This window comes from Plutella xylostella, chromosome 21 (genome assembly GCF_932276165.1).
Source record: "Plutella xylostella chromosome 21, ilPluXylo3.1, whole genome shotgun sequence".
Lineage (NCBI taxonomy): Eukaryota > Metazoa > Arthropoda > Insecta > Lepidoptera > Plutellidae > Plutella > Plutella xylostella.
In genome coordinates, this window is record NC_064001.1 from 5,830,848 (window position 1) to 5,847,410 (window position 16,563).

A 16,563-nucleotide genomic window follows, 5' to 3' on the forward strand; every position below is an offset into this window, starting at 1 on the left:
GAATAATCTATGCCCATAGAACTGAGGGTAGGCGCGACTGGCGGGAGTCATCATTCTAAGCCGTGAAACAAGAGTGTGACGTCACACTTAGCGCGCCATCATGACGGGTTTTTACAGTGGTCGTGTCGGTTGCAAATTTTTAACTTTATTTAAAATACCTTAAATAACTTCTTTTGGTTTTTTTACTATAACAAAGCGATGTAAAACTATTGAATAAGAATATAAAAAAAATACAAGCATATTCCCTATTGACGATGTTGTTTCATCCTATCTAGACCTAGTAGGTTAATCTCATAAAATGTTTGACCAACACAAGATAAGCCCAAAGACGGTACAATATGAACACAGCACACGCACTGAGAGATTAGCCCATATATTAATTAATTTCATTACACAACAGAGTTTAGCGCAATTAGCACGTCTCACCCTGGAACTAACTTCCTCCGCCAAGAGTTGGAAACTACGATTAGTAATTAGATTTATCTAACCCTTATTTTAAGGGTCACTGTTGCGTGTGTTGTTTATAAAGGTAGGTACTAGACTACGCTCAAATGGTCGCAGTAACATGTACCTAACGTGACCCAAAGTTGGAGAATAAGGGGGTTTCGTCTGGAATTGAATTAAAATTATCATAAACTCTTTAATTTCCAAAATCTCTCAAGTCTAGCAAAGTATATATGAATATAAGTTTATGAACTATTTATATGCAGATATTTAATATGAAATTACTTATTATCCTCATCAAAAAACACGATTAAATTTCTTGCGTATTAACTTACTTACTTCCCTCGAATATCTGTAGCATCAAAAACATTTAAAAAGCGCCGAAGAATCTCACGATATCATGTTTTTCTTTCACGACACCGCCGTTGACATAAACTTGAGTTACGGCATATTTTTTTGTTTCATTGTTTCTGCCACCAACGAAAGTGAATAAAAAAAAGTAAGAATTATTGGATGAAAATAATTGGCGCCGCCGTAACTTTTTCCCGTCTTTCTTCGAAGCAAATGGAAACAAGTTAGCAGAAGTTTTCTTTAACGATGAATAAAGAGCTGGCAGAACTTGTTGGCCACTGGATTTCCTTATTTTTCCTCTCATAAACTGTATTATTACATATTTTGTTTGCGCTGCCATTACAAATCCAATATGTCGGTATAGTCCAATAAACCTCCCTTTCATAGTTGCGTTTCTTATTTGTTTGATAAACATTTTTCTTGTTAATGTTATTGCTATAATTTGTCGTATTTGTCGGCAGGTCGATGAACCGAGGGATGGAGTGACGTCACGTCCGGCGTACGTGTGGTTTGACCGGCAGTGTTTCAAAGGAATGCCTTAGAAACCGTGATGTGAAAAACTGACCAACATGTGGTTCCCGCTTTTAGTGTGGTTATTTACATATTTAGGTAAGTTTCTTCGTAATTTTCGTGAAGTAGTATAAGTAGTGAAAAGAACAATTCATATTTTTTTAATTAAATTAGTATTTTGTTGTTTAGTCTAGCACATCTTACAACACGTAACATAGCCCACAGCATTTTTCAGTTAGTAGAAAGTACAGAGCTGGGATGAAATACACTAATTCAACGTTTAGAACTTCGTTATGACAATTTAGTTTCCTATAGTTGTCGATTACAAAAGTAAAATTGGAGTAAGGTTTGTCACCATGATGAAAGTTTTAACTTTTGTTACCAAACAAATAAATAAACTATCAATTTTTACTCAAAACTATCTCACTGCCGAACAAACGAATAATAAACGAACGTTGTAAAGTGCATAAAGCTTACTTAACAAAACATACTTCCAAAATAACAAAATGATTATCGTAGCCTTTTAATAATAGCTAAGGCTCTTTAAATATTTTATAAAATCTGACTCTCTTCCTTTACATTTCAAGCTTACACAAATTTATTAGATTTGTCTAAAATACCAAAGAGAATACATATTTTACAGAATATTTATAACCTGAGATAGAAAGGAGTCGGCGAACTTTCGTGCATAAATCCATTTGTTACAAAAACATAAGGTAGAGTAGAGAATTCTATCTCGGAACAAACTTACAACTAGTAACTTTACCTAATTTACCCTGTCTGAACTTCTACCTAGGTTGGTTATGTAAATGGTACCAATTTGTAGATTATACCTATTCTAGGTAGAACTAGATTTTGACCTCAACCTAAAAAAAAAACTGCTAACACCCGCAACTGATATTTTATCATTGAAGAAGGTGACGTATGACGTTGTCGTCTCTTGAGTAAATAGATGAGATATTCTTGGAAATATACCTAAGTAATATTACTATAGTATATTGATTTTTGCAAACGGGCGCAATGGGGTGACGTCAGTTCGGACTAACTTTGGTCTATGTATACTTCGACCGATGAGAGAATGCCTTTTTGAAGTATGCCTATGTCAGCTACGTACAGTTGGTTTTCCTTTGCAGCACTTTGCAGTCATCAAATATTTACCTATGGGATTTCAAATGTCAAAACCACATTATCTCATCGGCCATACTACATGGAAATCCTATAAACAACCTGCAGAACAGAACGGGATAAATTAGTTCATTAAGATTTAAATTATAAACAACGGATGATCATTTTCACTGTTACAAGTTGAGAAACTCTTATTCATCAAGAACATATTGTAGTAATTAAACCATTCTCTGATAATTATGGTTGCACCACTCACACGGTGTTATACTCATATTCAAAGTGTGCCAGACAAAGACATAAGAAACCCCGGGTACACTGGATTTTGTCTCTTATTACCAAATATACTTATAAGCGTTTCAGTAATTTGGGTGGTCCGCAAACAAGTGCGGTTTCTGTTTGAGTCGCCGGCCATTTAGCATAGCTGTGTTGCTCTTTTTCCGTATTTTCTAACGTTATTTAAGTTAGTGTGTAGGTGAAACACTGTTTTATTATTCTTTGTCACGCTCTGCGGTTAGCGAATGTGCGAGATAAAAGGATTCATGTGACAGTTAAATTTACTATGCAAGTGTTTTAGTTAAAATCTGTTGTAGAGAAAATCTTAATGCAAATTGACGTTATTAAAAGATAGGCCTTAAAGTTTGTTAAGGGTTTAAGCTTGCCGTTCACAATTACAGTTAATATTAGAGTTAACTAGTTCCAGCCTACTCTATGCACTTACTTATTTTGGTAGAGTAAATTACAAGTAAAGTAACAATTAAAGTAACATTGTGCCATAATTATGAAAAATAAGTTTGTATATAAAGTTTAGGATCCCACCGGCAATGAGAGGGTTTCAGCTGTCCAATTTAAATTGAGTTAATTTTATGCTTTTGCAAAAACATATTTAAAGTTATTTTTCAAACTTTGTAACGTTCACCGTATAAATGATGCTAAATCGCTCCCAAAAGAGACATTTGAGGTCATATATTTTTTGTTTCCATCCTGATAACAGGCCTCAGGGCTCAAAACTTTGCAAGCTTGTCACAACATTTTGTTGGTGTTTAACATTATTATGTATAATAAAAATGGTAATATACTTAGTCAAACATGTATAATTTGCTACGTGGAAATAAATTATGAAATTAAAGTTTCGGTTTACATAATTATAAACATTTCAGTTGGGCGACTGCATCTCGGGACTGCAAAGGGTTTGATCGTGCATTTGTAGAAGATACTTATAAAGCTGACTTCAATACTAAAGATATATCTATAAATGACTATAGATTAGGGATCCGTTATATGGGTATAATTAATTATACCTTAGGATATCGGACGTTTTTGCCCCGCTTTTTTTAAAAGTCGCGAACATAAAATATCATGTAAATTTTCCCATACTTTTGAATTAAAATAACTACAGAATATTAAATCTGGTTAGAAACGCTATGATTCAAAAGTATTTTGATTTATGTTCACGACTTTTCAAAAAGCAGGGCAAATTGTCCTACAAAATACCAAATTATGTGAAATTTAAACCCGTCTCTTAGGAAGAATGTATGAAACAAAAAAGAGACGTGTTCATGCGGAATTCAGTAACGTTTGTAGGAATATACACCGTTCTTATCTAAAACAGATGAAGGAGATCTGCTCTGCTCACTATACAGGTTGTTCCAGAAGTGGTATAATACCCCGAAAAGGGCTTCATTCTGAACAACTTATCTTACGAATTAAATTTTTACTACGCCTTGTATAATTTGTAAACATCGTAACACGATATTATAAGTAACTTCCGTTGTCACAGTACAGAAATTTTGATTACTGTCACAAGACAATGTCATTCAGCCGTAGAAGCCTAGATTGTAAATTAACTTGGTTAATCTTTGTTGAAAGTTCAGCAGTTCGGGGGTGCCTTTGTAACGCAGATTTCCTGACTTTGTTACGTACTTTATACAGCAAACAACACGATGTAAATTGTCAAAGTCAATAAAGAACTTGATAAATTAGGCGACAGGCTAACCACTAAATTAAACGTGTTTACAACTCGTATTATTTATTTTGAGAGCTACCGTTGTAGAAGCGCTACTTATTCCACAATCAAACATAGTACCTCAATTCTACCCGAATACGTCACTCGAAAGAATTTATTGACGAATTCTTAGACCGTGAAAACATATTCAGGATAGCGATAAAGTCGTGAATTTATATGAATATTTCGGCTGAGCGTTTGTGAGAACGCTCTCATTACTTTTCCATTGAAACGTCTCAGCGTTTTCTTTATCAAACGCCTGAAAGGACTGACGTGACTGTGCGAATTGTGGAATGCTTTTTGATAGCCTTGGCATTTTGGCCTGACAAATTGACTTGCCACAAGTGCTATCGACGCGGGGTCACGCGTCACTCACTATCGAAAGATACGATATATGGGAGTGGGAGATAAAAAGCGTATAAATATGGCCCCACGACACCCGCCGCAGTAATCACATTTGTCAGCTACAAAACCGTATGATGCGTGCAATGAACTACGTTGATTTTGCTACTGCGATAGCCACAAAATCGACGTGACTCCACATATCCATTTCCACCTTTTAGGTTACCCCAAAAAGTCAGCAAGCGTAGCGAAAGCTGAACAGAGTGTTTATTCACTTGGAGGGTTTCCACTAACGTCTGAAGTCGTATCATTCAGGAAACGGCGGCGGTCAATTTCCGCGTATGAAGTGATAGATGTAAGTGCGGTGCGTGCCAACCCTGCCTACCCACATCCAACGCCCACTGCTGTTCTACGTACGCCTATAAACGATTTGAAGCCCCCATGGTTCGTAATCGATAAATGTACTCGACGGATAGTGATCCCCGGCTACGAATTTTCGGAAACATTTTATTTTCAGAAGGAAATGAGGAGAGAGATAAACGTAACACGTTTTTGGTTTCAGTAAAAGAAAAACAGGCCGGCCGTGCGGCTTGCATACTTGTATTAAATGTTTTATTTGTTGAATAAATAAGGTTTTGTGTGTGTACGGGCTTGGAGTAAATCTTTTTCGGATATGTTTTACATTTTGATTTTCGCGGAAATATGCAAACTGTTTTTCAATTATTTATGTTGCTTTATTGATCGATGGCGGGGGAATTGATTGAGAAATAAAATTGGGTCGAAAAAGGAAAGCGTGGTGTAGAGGCAGGGGAAGAATGAGATAGCGCGCAATCACGATTGGTAACCGATGAAATGGGACTCTTTATTATTTCCCGAGCGTCGGCGGGCGGTGGCGGGACGGTAGACGTGATTTACGAGAATCGGAGAAAAAGTTTGCAAAATTGGTATAAGTTTCACATATATCTTAATCTGAGACTTTTTAAGACTTTAAATAATGTAACTAAGTATAAATTAACTTACGAATATTGTGCTACGTATATTCTAAGTACGCCCATGAACTTACGTCCTGATCAAGGACAATTCAGCCAAAAGCAGCGCTTGTTGTAAAATCTTCAGTTTGTGTATTTATTGAATAAATGGTTACATCTAATAAATCAGTAAGTGCAATCTAATATTCCCGTTAGTATACCGTTTTTAAGTGAAGCTGTTATCCCAATCTACATTATGTGTATACGCATCTGAAGCAAACGAAGCACGTTTGTCATAACCATTGTACACGAATGTACAACCGACCTTTGCAGAGAGGCACTAATAACGGAGTCATTTGTTCAACGGTCACAGTTATTGAATATAATTATTGTCTCTCTCTACATTTACATAATTATCATCACGACTGTGATATCCGAAGGGGTTGTCAGAGGAGACTCGCATTGGTTTTTGCTGTAGGTACATTTGTACCCACGTGGTAGATAGGGTTTTGAATGAGCACAATTCACTGTAAAAACTTTTGGCGTCCGGGCCCCCATGACTACATTTTAATTAACATAATAATATATAGGTAACTTAAATATATTATGTTGTTGTGAAAATTGTTGCTCTTCTACCGTTTTAAAAAACTGACGATTAACGTCAAAGGTACATTACTATAACATACTTCTACATTAGTAATTTCCTCTAGAGAATCCCGCCTCCACTCGTTGCAATCTTTCATAGCTCTGCCTTTTTATACTGCAATTCCTTTTTTATTTTCAGAGAAAATACGATTCATTATAATAAAGTTATTACACACACAGGCATGCATCCCTCCATTCCTGACCTAATGAATTTAGAACACTCATTTCTTTTACAGACCCTGGCAGAGTGAGTGTATACATTAACCTATTTTTCTAAAGCACAGCATTTGGCTTTTCCGTCGGTTAAACGTATGTACTGTTTTAACGTGAACACTCAGCCAGCCTATGTGGCTATGTAAGGTAGAGAGTCCATATTTCGCGGTATTCAAAATGGCGTCCTTATTTCGAGTTATATTTATTTTCATGATTATTACTCATTTTAATAGGTTTGGATACTCTAAAATTACATTTAATCTTTCATTATCTTTAACTGAAACTACTTGATGTAGTAAATATGTTTAAAATTGCCTAAAATTACTAAAAACTCATGTAATGTGCCGTGAGGGCGACGCCGCCATGTTTTTCATACAAACGCGACCCGGCTTACGTAAGGCCAGCCATATTTAATAATTGTGTTTTTTAATATTTATACAACGTTCAACTTTGTAAATAGTTTATATTTAGTTTATTATATTCTTATACTTACATAAAATTTAAATTTTAACTCTTTTTAAACTAATCTAACCCCTTTAAACTCAAAAACAAAATACCTCGGTATAATGGCCTGATTTTTATACGTTGTTCCTAACTCCGAGGTATCCTCGGTATAAGGAAAAATATTATGTCATGATTTTTAGCTTATAACTTTACAAATAATAACATTTGAAGTATATGCTTGATTACATAATAATAATGATAAACGTGACAAGCTTATAACCTAATTCGGCGGTACAAAATATCCTCTAGGAATCTTAATATGACACGATAATTGTTGACGCAAAAATCATGGTTACTTAGAAAACCTTAACTTAGTATGTATATTTGAAATGATAAAAAACAGTGTTATTTTATCGCTATTTACGTAAGTGATACATATTTTTACCAATATTTTATGTAAGTATGATTTGAGTAACATATCTATGTTGTTTCTAAATCGATAATTTGATAACTCGAAATATGGATTATTAAAATACTTGCTGAACCCTTAATATGGAGTATGACATTTTACATAGGTAGGTACCTCGGAAATCGGAATATGACTGTACATCACACGTTCGCAGTGTCATCCGATGCCGTCATCAAACCATAAAATCAAGATAAATTAGCGACTTTCTTCCTAAATTTAAAAGGGGTCTGGATAGATATGCCTGACTTTACAAAACTACTACTAGGGCGCCTTCAAATTAGTCGCTAATTGTCGCGCGGAAGCAGCGCGGCTGCAGCGCTGCAGCGGCGCTGCTGTCTAAATTCCATATAAATTATTGACGCGCGACTGCAGCGCTGCTGCGGCGTTGCAGTCGCGCATCCTTTAAATTACAAAATTTATATGGATTTTGACAGCAGCGCGGCTGCAGCGCTGCAGCCGCGCTGCTTCCGCGCGACAATTAGCGACTAATTTGAAGGCGCCCCTAGATACTACTTATTATACTCTTTATAAAAGAAGAAAGAAAGAAATTTGTAGACGTAAAACTTTATTTGGGTGAATAAAATAAAACACACGACGGTTGAGTTTTTATAACACTTATATACACAATTGCCTAATTTCCTTTCTGTATTTTATTTATTTCCATTATCCTTCTACTTCGTGGTCTGATGGCCGTTGTAATATTGTTATCCCAGAATTCCCAGATTAAATGAATGTCCTGTATACTGCATTTTCATGTTTGGTTTAGGGGTCTGGTTGATCTTTTCATTTTCTTGTTGTTGTCACTGAAAAATAAAGTAAGTTGGTAAATTGTATGGATAGTTGACAGAATTAAGCTTATCCTTATAAGTAGGTACCCATTTTCACAAAACTTAGTGAGTTTAGAAACGAAAACGCTAGAACAAAAACCTAGGTTAGTAACTAAACTGATGCCAAATTACTGATAAAAACATAAAAATATTTCCATTTTACGTAATTTCCTAAAATAATTCGCACACAAGCTTACCTTATCGATTTTCCAATTGCATATTGCAAATACAAACATAATAATTTAATAAAAGATGTTTGTTTTCTAATGTAAAGACTTAACAAAAATACTTTCAAAGAATAGCGGCAAACTTTTCGGCGGAAAATTGAACATGGCGCCGGCGCGCCTCCAGTCCAGCGCGCATGCGCCATAGAGATGTACCTAGTGCAATGTTCCTTGCTTCCGACCTATGCTTGAATGAAAAAATAATCGATGCTGGATCGATTCCTGGGTAGATACCTACTTTTATTATAATCATATTCGTTTATGGTAAATACATTAGGTACTCATCGGAAATTAGTACTGATAAGGTATTTGTGCTTTTCCTCATCCCGTACACATCTACTTTTATTACGTATCATCAACTATTAAACATTTAAGTAAGAACATAAAATATCGTGGAAAAAATTTAGACCTTACTTAGATAAAAACTATAGTAAAAAATGTTTAAATCATTCGAGTTCAATAATCGATTATATTCGATTACTGTCACTATTTCATCAATTTACCCCATCTCTACTCTATTATTATTTTTTTAATCGCTCGGAAAAGTCCATAGATCATCATAGAAGCATTATGAATATTTTTTCTAGCCAATGTTACCAGTTGCAATAGTGAATTATGAAAATGTTACATAAATAATATAAATTATCACGAAAACCATTATAAATGGAGAGTATTTAATTCTTTTCATTATTTTCAACTACTATTTAGAATAATTAAATTTATTTGGAGTACTTTAAGGTTAAAAAAGTATATCGATATTTTCGATTGTAGTTTCCTTACGTTCATGGCCACACTCATGGAGCCACTGACAGGACTAACTCGGAATATGGAACAGGCTACCTCGGTATATGGAAGAAACCATAATCCTACCTCGGTATTAGGGTAAATCGACATGTGTAATAAATTATATTTTTTTAAGTATAATAAATGTGTTATCAATGAATCTGTGTTAAGAAATATAAAATTTAACGTATATTCTTACAGAAGACAATATTTCACATCAATATTGATGGTTACAAATGCTTATTTTTCTTACTTACTTTCAAATGTTGTGATTTACCTCGGAATATGGACGCGTTACCTTATGTAGATACTTGTACATAGAACGAAATGGTACCTAAATGCGAATAGTAAAAGAAAATGTTAAATCACCTAAATCAATACTTATAACGTATATAAATTTCTCCTTCGTATAATGATAATTATTACAGGTAATTATAATCACGTTAACGAAATGTAAAGCAAATCGTGTTTCAAGTTAAGCATTTAATAGACTTTTAAACGAGGCAGCCGTTTAATGAGCACGGCACAGGTACAGGGTGTTTGTTTATTTTATAACTCATAAAATGTAGCTTATCTCCGTCACGCCTTCGCTATAAAACTCACAATCTTACATGGAAAGACAACGAAAACACCGAAAGCAATACACGTACTGCTTATATTTTTTGCATAAACCTTTTTTAGTGTAAAATAATGCTGTTACGTTCTGTTCATGTCTAACTTTCTTGCCAAAAACACCAAGATGTGTACAAATACGTACATCGTGATGTCCTCTTCTACAGCCCATCTATTAAGTCATGGAAATTAACAGTGCGAATTTTCTCAGACTTTTTGAAGAAAATATTAGTTTTTTACTTCAACTTACATACCTACATGTAAAAAATAAAATACCGATTGATAATCTTCAGATTTGTGCTTAAATAAAGGTCGGCTAAACAATTACTTAGGATCCATTTTGTTTTTCATTTAGGTATAGATGGACTGTATTTCTTTTTTTAAACAACTTACACAAATAATCGTAACGACGACGACGTCAATCTTCATCTGTTGACAGTGAGACATTTTTACAATGTAATTAATTTTAAATGTGACGAAGAGAGGAGTTGGCAAATATCATTCCGCGTAAGCACCGTATCGTCCCTTATTGTGAGGGGGGGGGGGAGGGGGGGAAACTCATAATGAAATTCAGAGTGACAGCAATATGGATGGGAGTACTTCAACGTTGGCCAAGGGTTGGGCCAGGGTTGGCCCAAATCTTTGTGGAACTTCGTTGTTTTCATCCGAATACGGTGTTTCAGTATAAAGGTAATACAAATTAAACTTTTTTAAATAGTATTATAATATGATGTGCTAATGTTTCACCCGAGAAAGACTCTCAGAACCTTTATAAGTACATTACCAACCGTGTTATTATTATTATAAATTATTGACTGCTCATTAAAACATAGTACAAAGGCGAACTTAAAGCTACTGTCATTCTCTACCAGTTAACCTTTGGTGATATCAAGATGTTTGTTTAATCACATTATAAACGGGTAAACTTTTTGACGGAAACAACGTATAATATGCAATTTTATGCATAGCGGATCTTCGAGACATGAGGAATTTGTCAAAGAATGCCTTTTTTGTTTATTTACATCTACCTATGTACAATGTGAAATTTTTGATATGAAAAAGTTCATAAATTTACCAACCTATTTTTAGCATGTGCGGTGAATTATATAAAGTAACTAAATACACTCATACTAAACCATTTTAAGGCTAATGTTAAGCCATTGTAGCGCAAAAAATTAAAATCACTTTAGCCATTCTAAAATAATTAACCTGGGTATTTTAGCTTTTTTTAACTAGGTTATGTTATTGCAAACAAATTTCACAAACTTGAAATCGGTTTCCTAAATAATAAAAAAATGATTGTTGTGTTATGAATGTGAATAATTCACATCATTCTAAGAAACGGAAGTAATTTAAAATGACTTCCGTTTATACGAAATTACGTTACGTCCAGAACTAGGTTAATAGTTATATTAATAATTAGTTTCGAAGACGGGACTTTTAAAAGTAAATCTTTTTAAGAATTGTAAGTAAGTAGTATTTTCTTTTAATTACAAAAGTGCGCTCAAGGGAATGGAGGTTGAAAGAGAACGGATTTCTTAGTCCCGTGGCGAAAGAAATGGGAGTTAAAATGGCGGGGAGAAGCAGTTTAGAGTTCATTATCTTTATTGTATACCATTAGTTTAGTGCTCAGAAGCTGTTTGTTGTTTTATTTCTTGCACTACCATCAACACCAAGACTTGTTTAGAGGGTTGATTTATTTTTTGATTAATTTGTTTAGTAATAATATCGTGATGGAATATATGAATTGAACAAAAATCCAAGGATAGTGGCACGATGAGGAAAGGTATGGACAGGATGTTGTGACGCTTTTTGTTAGATGACGAATACATCATGAGCATGTGATAGGTCACTCAATGAGGCTAAATTCCTGCACCTCAATGTAAAAACTTCTTTTTTTTTTCAATTCAGGATCCTGAGTAAGTACATACTTACATTTAAACCACGTATTGCCTTGGAAAATATCACAAGGAAACCTGCACATCTAAATTCTCGATGTCTACCTTGATTGCGTGGTACCTACGTACCTGCTCATTCAGAAACAGGCTTGAGTGCAATGTATAGTAAAAGGCGGGTAGCTCTTTGCGAGTCACCTCAGACTCAGATATCATTAATATGCATAATAGTCTTGTTGTATGTAACTGTTGATTAAGTTACATCAATTATTATAATTAATTACATCATAACAAAAAATAACAAAAACGAAATGCATAGATAGAGCTATTCTAATTGCTTCCCGTACCTTGTAGACGTGATTATGTGAACACAAATAGGATTTGCATAACAATCTCTTCGCTTCGCTATCGCTCTATGGCGTCCGAGATAAGCAACTACAATAAGCTCTGTGTATCTTGGTGACGACGACCAGAGAGTCCAGCCGAGAGACAATTCTCAGTTACCCTTCAAATCCCCGGCAATTGGCATGTTGTAAAACTCATAAAACATAATCAAAAATCAAAATTAGTGACTATTTTGTAATGGATTTTGTCTAAGACGCCTCGAATACTCAATTTCAATTGGGGCCAATTATGTTCGACCACTTATGAATATCTACACTGTGTGCGTATCAAAAGTATTGTTGACATTAGTTCATAGTAATGCGATAAGCAGATCACTGGAATTCGTATGCATTTTAGTTCTAACGTTACCGACAGGGGCGCTTGATCAAGATTTCATACAAATTGCTATCGACTTGAGTCGACAGTATTCGTGATTTGCACACTGTACTCGTATAGCAGAAACTATAATCTGCGTGCCCACAATTTCTCACTTCGATTAGTGCCGAGACGGAATATGTGTTCGCTTACCGTGTAGTTGCATGCATAAGTGAACTTGCTTACGATTATAGGTAGGCACATACATAATCTATAGCGAAGCTAAAATTGTGCCTTGAGGAAAGGGCTACCCAGGAAGCCTATTTAAAAGTCATTGTATTTAAAAGACTAGTTTTCTTATTTAAAAATATATTTTAGATACGATTATGGTTGTCAAAATGGGTTCACGAACATGACCATTGGCTGCACCACTGCACCAGAAAATAAATATTGCTAAAATTATTGTTATTTACTAGAACACAGGTGTGGCATTTAACTAGCTAAGTTTCTGAGTTAGCGAATCGTTGGCACGAACGGAGAGCAAGCTGACTGCGAGCCAAGTAATTAACTTCGTCTTTATTTACTAATACACTAAAGCAAAAGTATCGTATAAGTAAATGCAACTAGGTTAACCTATTTTTGGCTAACCACTTATTTATATAAATCATAAAGCTTTATGGTCACAGCACATATGTAAGCGTAACGTAAACGGATCGCCTCTCTTTTCGTGTGTCGCGAGCTCGCAAACGCCTGCCCCGTTGACAGAAGAAGGTTGATTCGTTTACGTTACGCTTATGTGTGCTGTGACCATTATTCGAGACACCCAGAAATACTGACACGGATAGAAGCGGACAAATTAAATAGTATTTATTTTTTCTGGTAAGTTAGCCAGTCTGCCATTCTGGTACTCTAAGCATTAAACGTAGGTACCGCTACCGATTCTATAGTAGATCTCTGAAACCTCATTTTGTTAAAGCTAGACTCTAGAGTGTCCCTCCTTCCATTCAGCATGTGTAGTCCGTGCCGCTTGCCACTGTGGTCTCACCTTTATATTAAGAGCGTCTACAAGGGGTTCGGAACCAGGACGTGGATTCGATTTCCGTTCCCATGAGTGATCGGCACACGTGTAGATATAACCAAGAGTGTATCAGCTTTGTAGGTAGGCGCATATACAACAACTCAAAGCTCATCCGTTAACGTGGTATTTGGAATTCTGCCGTAGATTTTAAGACAGCTATTTCATAGTAATGTTAAAGACTTTGAGTATAAGTACTCGTCGTTTCAGAGGTAAATCCAAGGATAATAAAAAACATGGTAGTCGCATAGCTGAATGTGCTGAACGATTTTATTTGATTGAATGTCATAAACATACATCATAAATTAATATACTTAAGTGTTTAAGGGTCTGCAATAGGGAATCGAGGGTTGGCATTGTCATAGAATTATGTAGTAAATGATGCTCTACAGCCTTGAAAAAAATCACACAGGTAGTTGAAGAGTCTAGCTAGGTGCTGAATCATTCGAATTTAAGTAAATGATTATGGATAACTGTAAATTAATTTCAGAATATCAAGAAAAACCAGTCAATCACACTCCCGTATTGTAACAACTGTGTCGTAATTATAAAGAATTTTCATATGATTTTTATCATATTATAAAGTTAAAGGCTTGGACTAGGCGCTAAATACCTTGTTTTTTAATAAACACACACTTATTTTGTGTAAATTAATCCCAAACTTGAGCAATTTTTTTCCCTCAAATCTTCATACAAATATCTATGGCGGCTTTCTGTGTTATAAAATCATAAACACAAGTGACGCTTGACTCAGTTGGCCGCTGGCCTCCAAAGAAGGGTCACGTCGGTTTAGGCAGCACTGACAGCTCGCGATCTTATCGTGTACAGATACAAAATCACTGCACATTGGTTGTCATTGCACTTTTTCAACTTTTATGACACCAACATAATTTGATTTGAAATTGAGGAAGCATAATTCTTCCAGTATATTCAATACATTAAATTAAATTAGATAGTGTGCAATATTCTCGTGATATTACAGTCTCGTAAAGGTCTGATGAGGAGCAGGAATATAGCGAATGGATCTAAGTGATGACAATACGCACGAACATTAGGTTAGGTATCAAAAATACAGTCTCTTGGTGCTGGTTGAGGTATGGTCTCGTGAGGATCTGATGAGGGCAGTAACACGGTGGTGGCTCAATTTTATTTCAAAGATGTTAATAGCTAAAAGCATCGAGTTTGGGCTATTAAGTATGTTTTTCAGAGAGAGAGAAAGAAAGAAAGAAGAAAGAAAGAAAATACATTTATTTCACACACACACGGAAACAACACAAAAAATAAATAATAAAACAAATAATAAAAAGAGATTTTGTTTTTCCTCTGGATGTGTTAGGTTTACTGGGTTTACTAAGTTCATTCTGTTAATGGCATCAAGTTGTTATGTGTTCATAAGTAATAATTATTTATTAACAAAATGCTGTTGATTCTCCACGAAAATGTAAAAATAAAAATAAAATAAATAAAAATAAATTCGTAACGTAAAATTGTCAATGACGGAATTTCTTCTATAGACAGTAGCCACAAAAAAAACAAACGATAGATGGCGTGATTTGAAGATAAAGATACATTTTTTCGACACATAGACAGCAACAACAAAAAAAATACAGATTTAAAGAAAAGAAACACATACTTATACAAAACAACAAAGAAAAAAAAAGGATACACATCAAAATAACTGGAAAAAATATAAGCCCCAATTTACTTGTGTGGGACAGGGAGTACCATAATATTTTTTTTGGGGTACTCCCCATCTATGCGAAATATAAGCTTGATATCTTTACCCGTTTCTGAGAAAAAGGGCGGTGACAGACAGTCAGTCAGACAGACGGACAACAAAGAGATCCTATAACGGTTGCTTTTTTTCTTTTGACGTTCGAAACCCTAAAATTAAGTAAAAATATTATGCTGCCAAAAAATGTACTTACAGGTATTGAAAAAGCGGTATATAAACAAATTATACCAGCAGAGGGTTCACCATTTAGCTGAATGTTACTTAGAAAACGGCCTTGAGTGGCGGTCAAGTTGGTCCCCGCCTGCAATACTTTCCATTAACATTGGGACTCGTTTTCATGTTTTTAGCGTACAGTCAGGTTTTTAGTTTTTTATAATTGTATTTTTTTATTTGTAACTTTTTAGTTGTTTTTATTTTATGAAATTTTACGTCGGTAGGTAGTTCATGATCATTTTTTATTTCAATAATTTTGGTGTTGTTATTTAAATACCTTCAATATGCATATTTTTGTAATGTGAAAATCAAGTCCTTTCATTTGATACCTTACACGGCAAAGTTCAATTATTATTTTTTCGATCATCACGTTATGTCCTCAAGAGGGCGCTATGTACATTTTAATGGAACGTCACATAGCCTATAGCCATCGCGCCATCAATACGCTTCTAACAATATCTCATACATCAAAATCTATCAAGCCGTTTAGGCTACAGGAGGGAACAAAGAAACAGACAAACATACATATATACATACATACAATCAAAAAACATTACCCTCCTCCTTCGGCAGTCGGGTAAAAAGGAGTAAGACAGGGGGTCATTCTGAACTTTTGCTCTACGAGTTTTGGAAATTAACAAAAAAAAACCTTTTTCATAGAAACTTTGTTGGACATGTGACTTTTTACCATGGAAAACGAATATTTTTTTTCGCGAATTTGCAAATCTCGTAGAAGAAAAGTTGTTCAGAATGACCCCTTGAGTCATCCCCTTTTGGCTTAGTATAGCCCTTTTGCGACACTATGTATTTACTTTGCTTTGTCGTCGGGGTTCAGTTGGCTGGAGGATGCCCGAAACTTATTATCTACACTTTAATACTTTTAGTTACCTTTCTACAAGTAAATACCACATTTGTTGGAGAAAGCTAATCGGGTTCCGAGTATAGAGTAAAGTGGCACCCCTATTAATTTCTACTCTTTCCTGGTGC

The 16,563-nt window shown here is 34.9% G+C and overlaps 1 protein-coding gene across 1 annotated transcript in view; it reads left to right on the forward strand.

The window, feature by feature from the left end:
- LOC105388952 (hemicentin-2) overlaps positions 1-16,563 on the forward strand; it is a 103,089-nt gene that overhangs the window by 24,042 nt on the left and 62,484 nt on the right. Inside the window, exon 2 of the mRNA XM_011559999.3 lies at positions 1,257-1,404. Coding sequence (XP_011558301.2) covers positions 1,365-1,404 — 40 coding nt within the window. The 5' untranslated portion in view covers positions 1,257-1,364. The remainder of the gene's footprint in view (positions 1-1,256; positions 1,405-16,563) is intronic.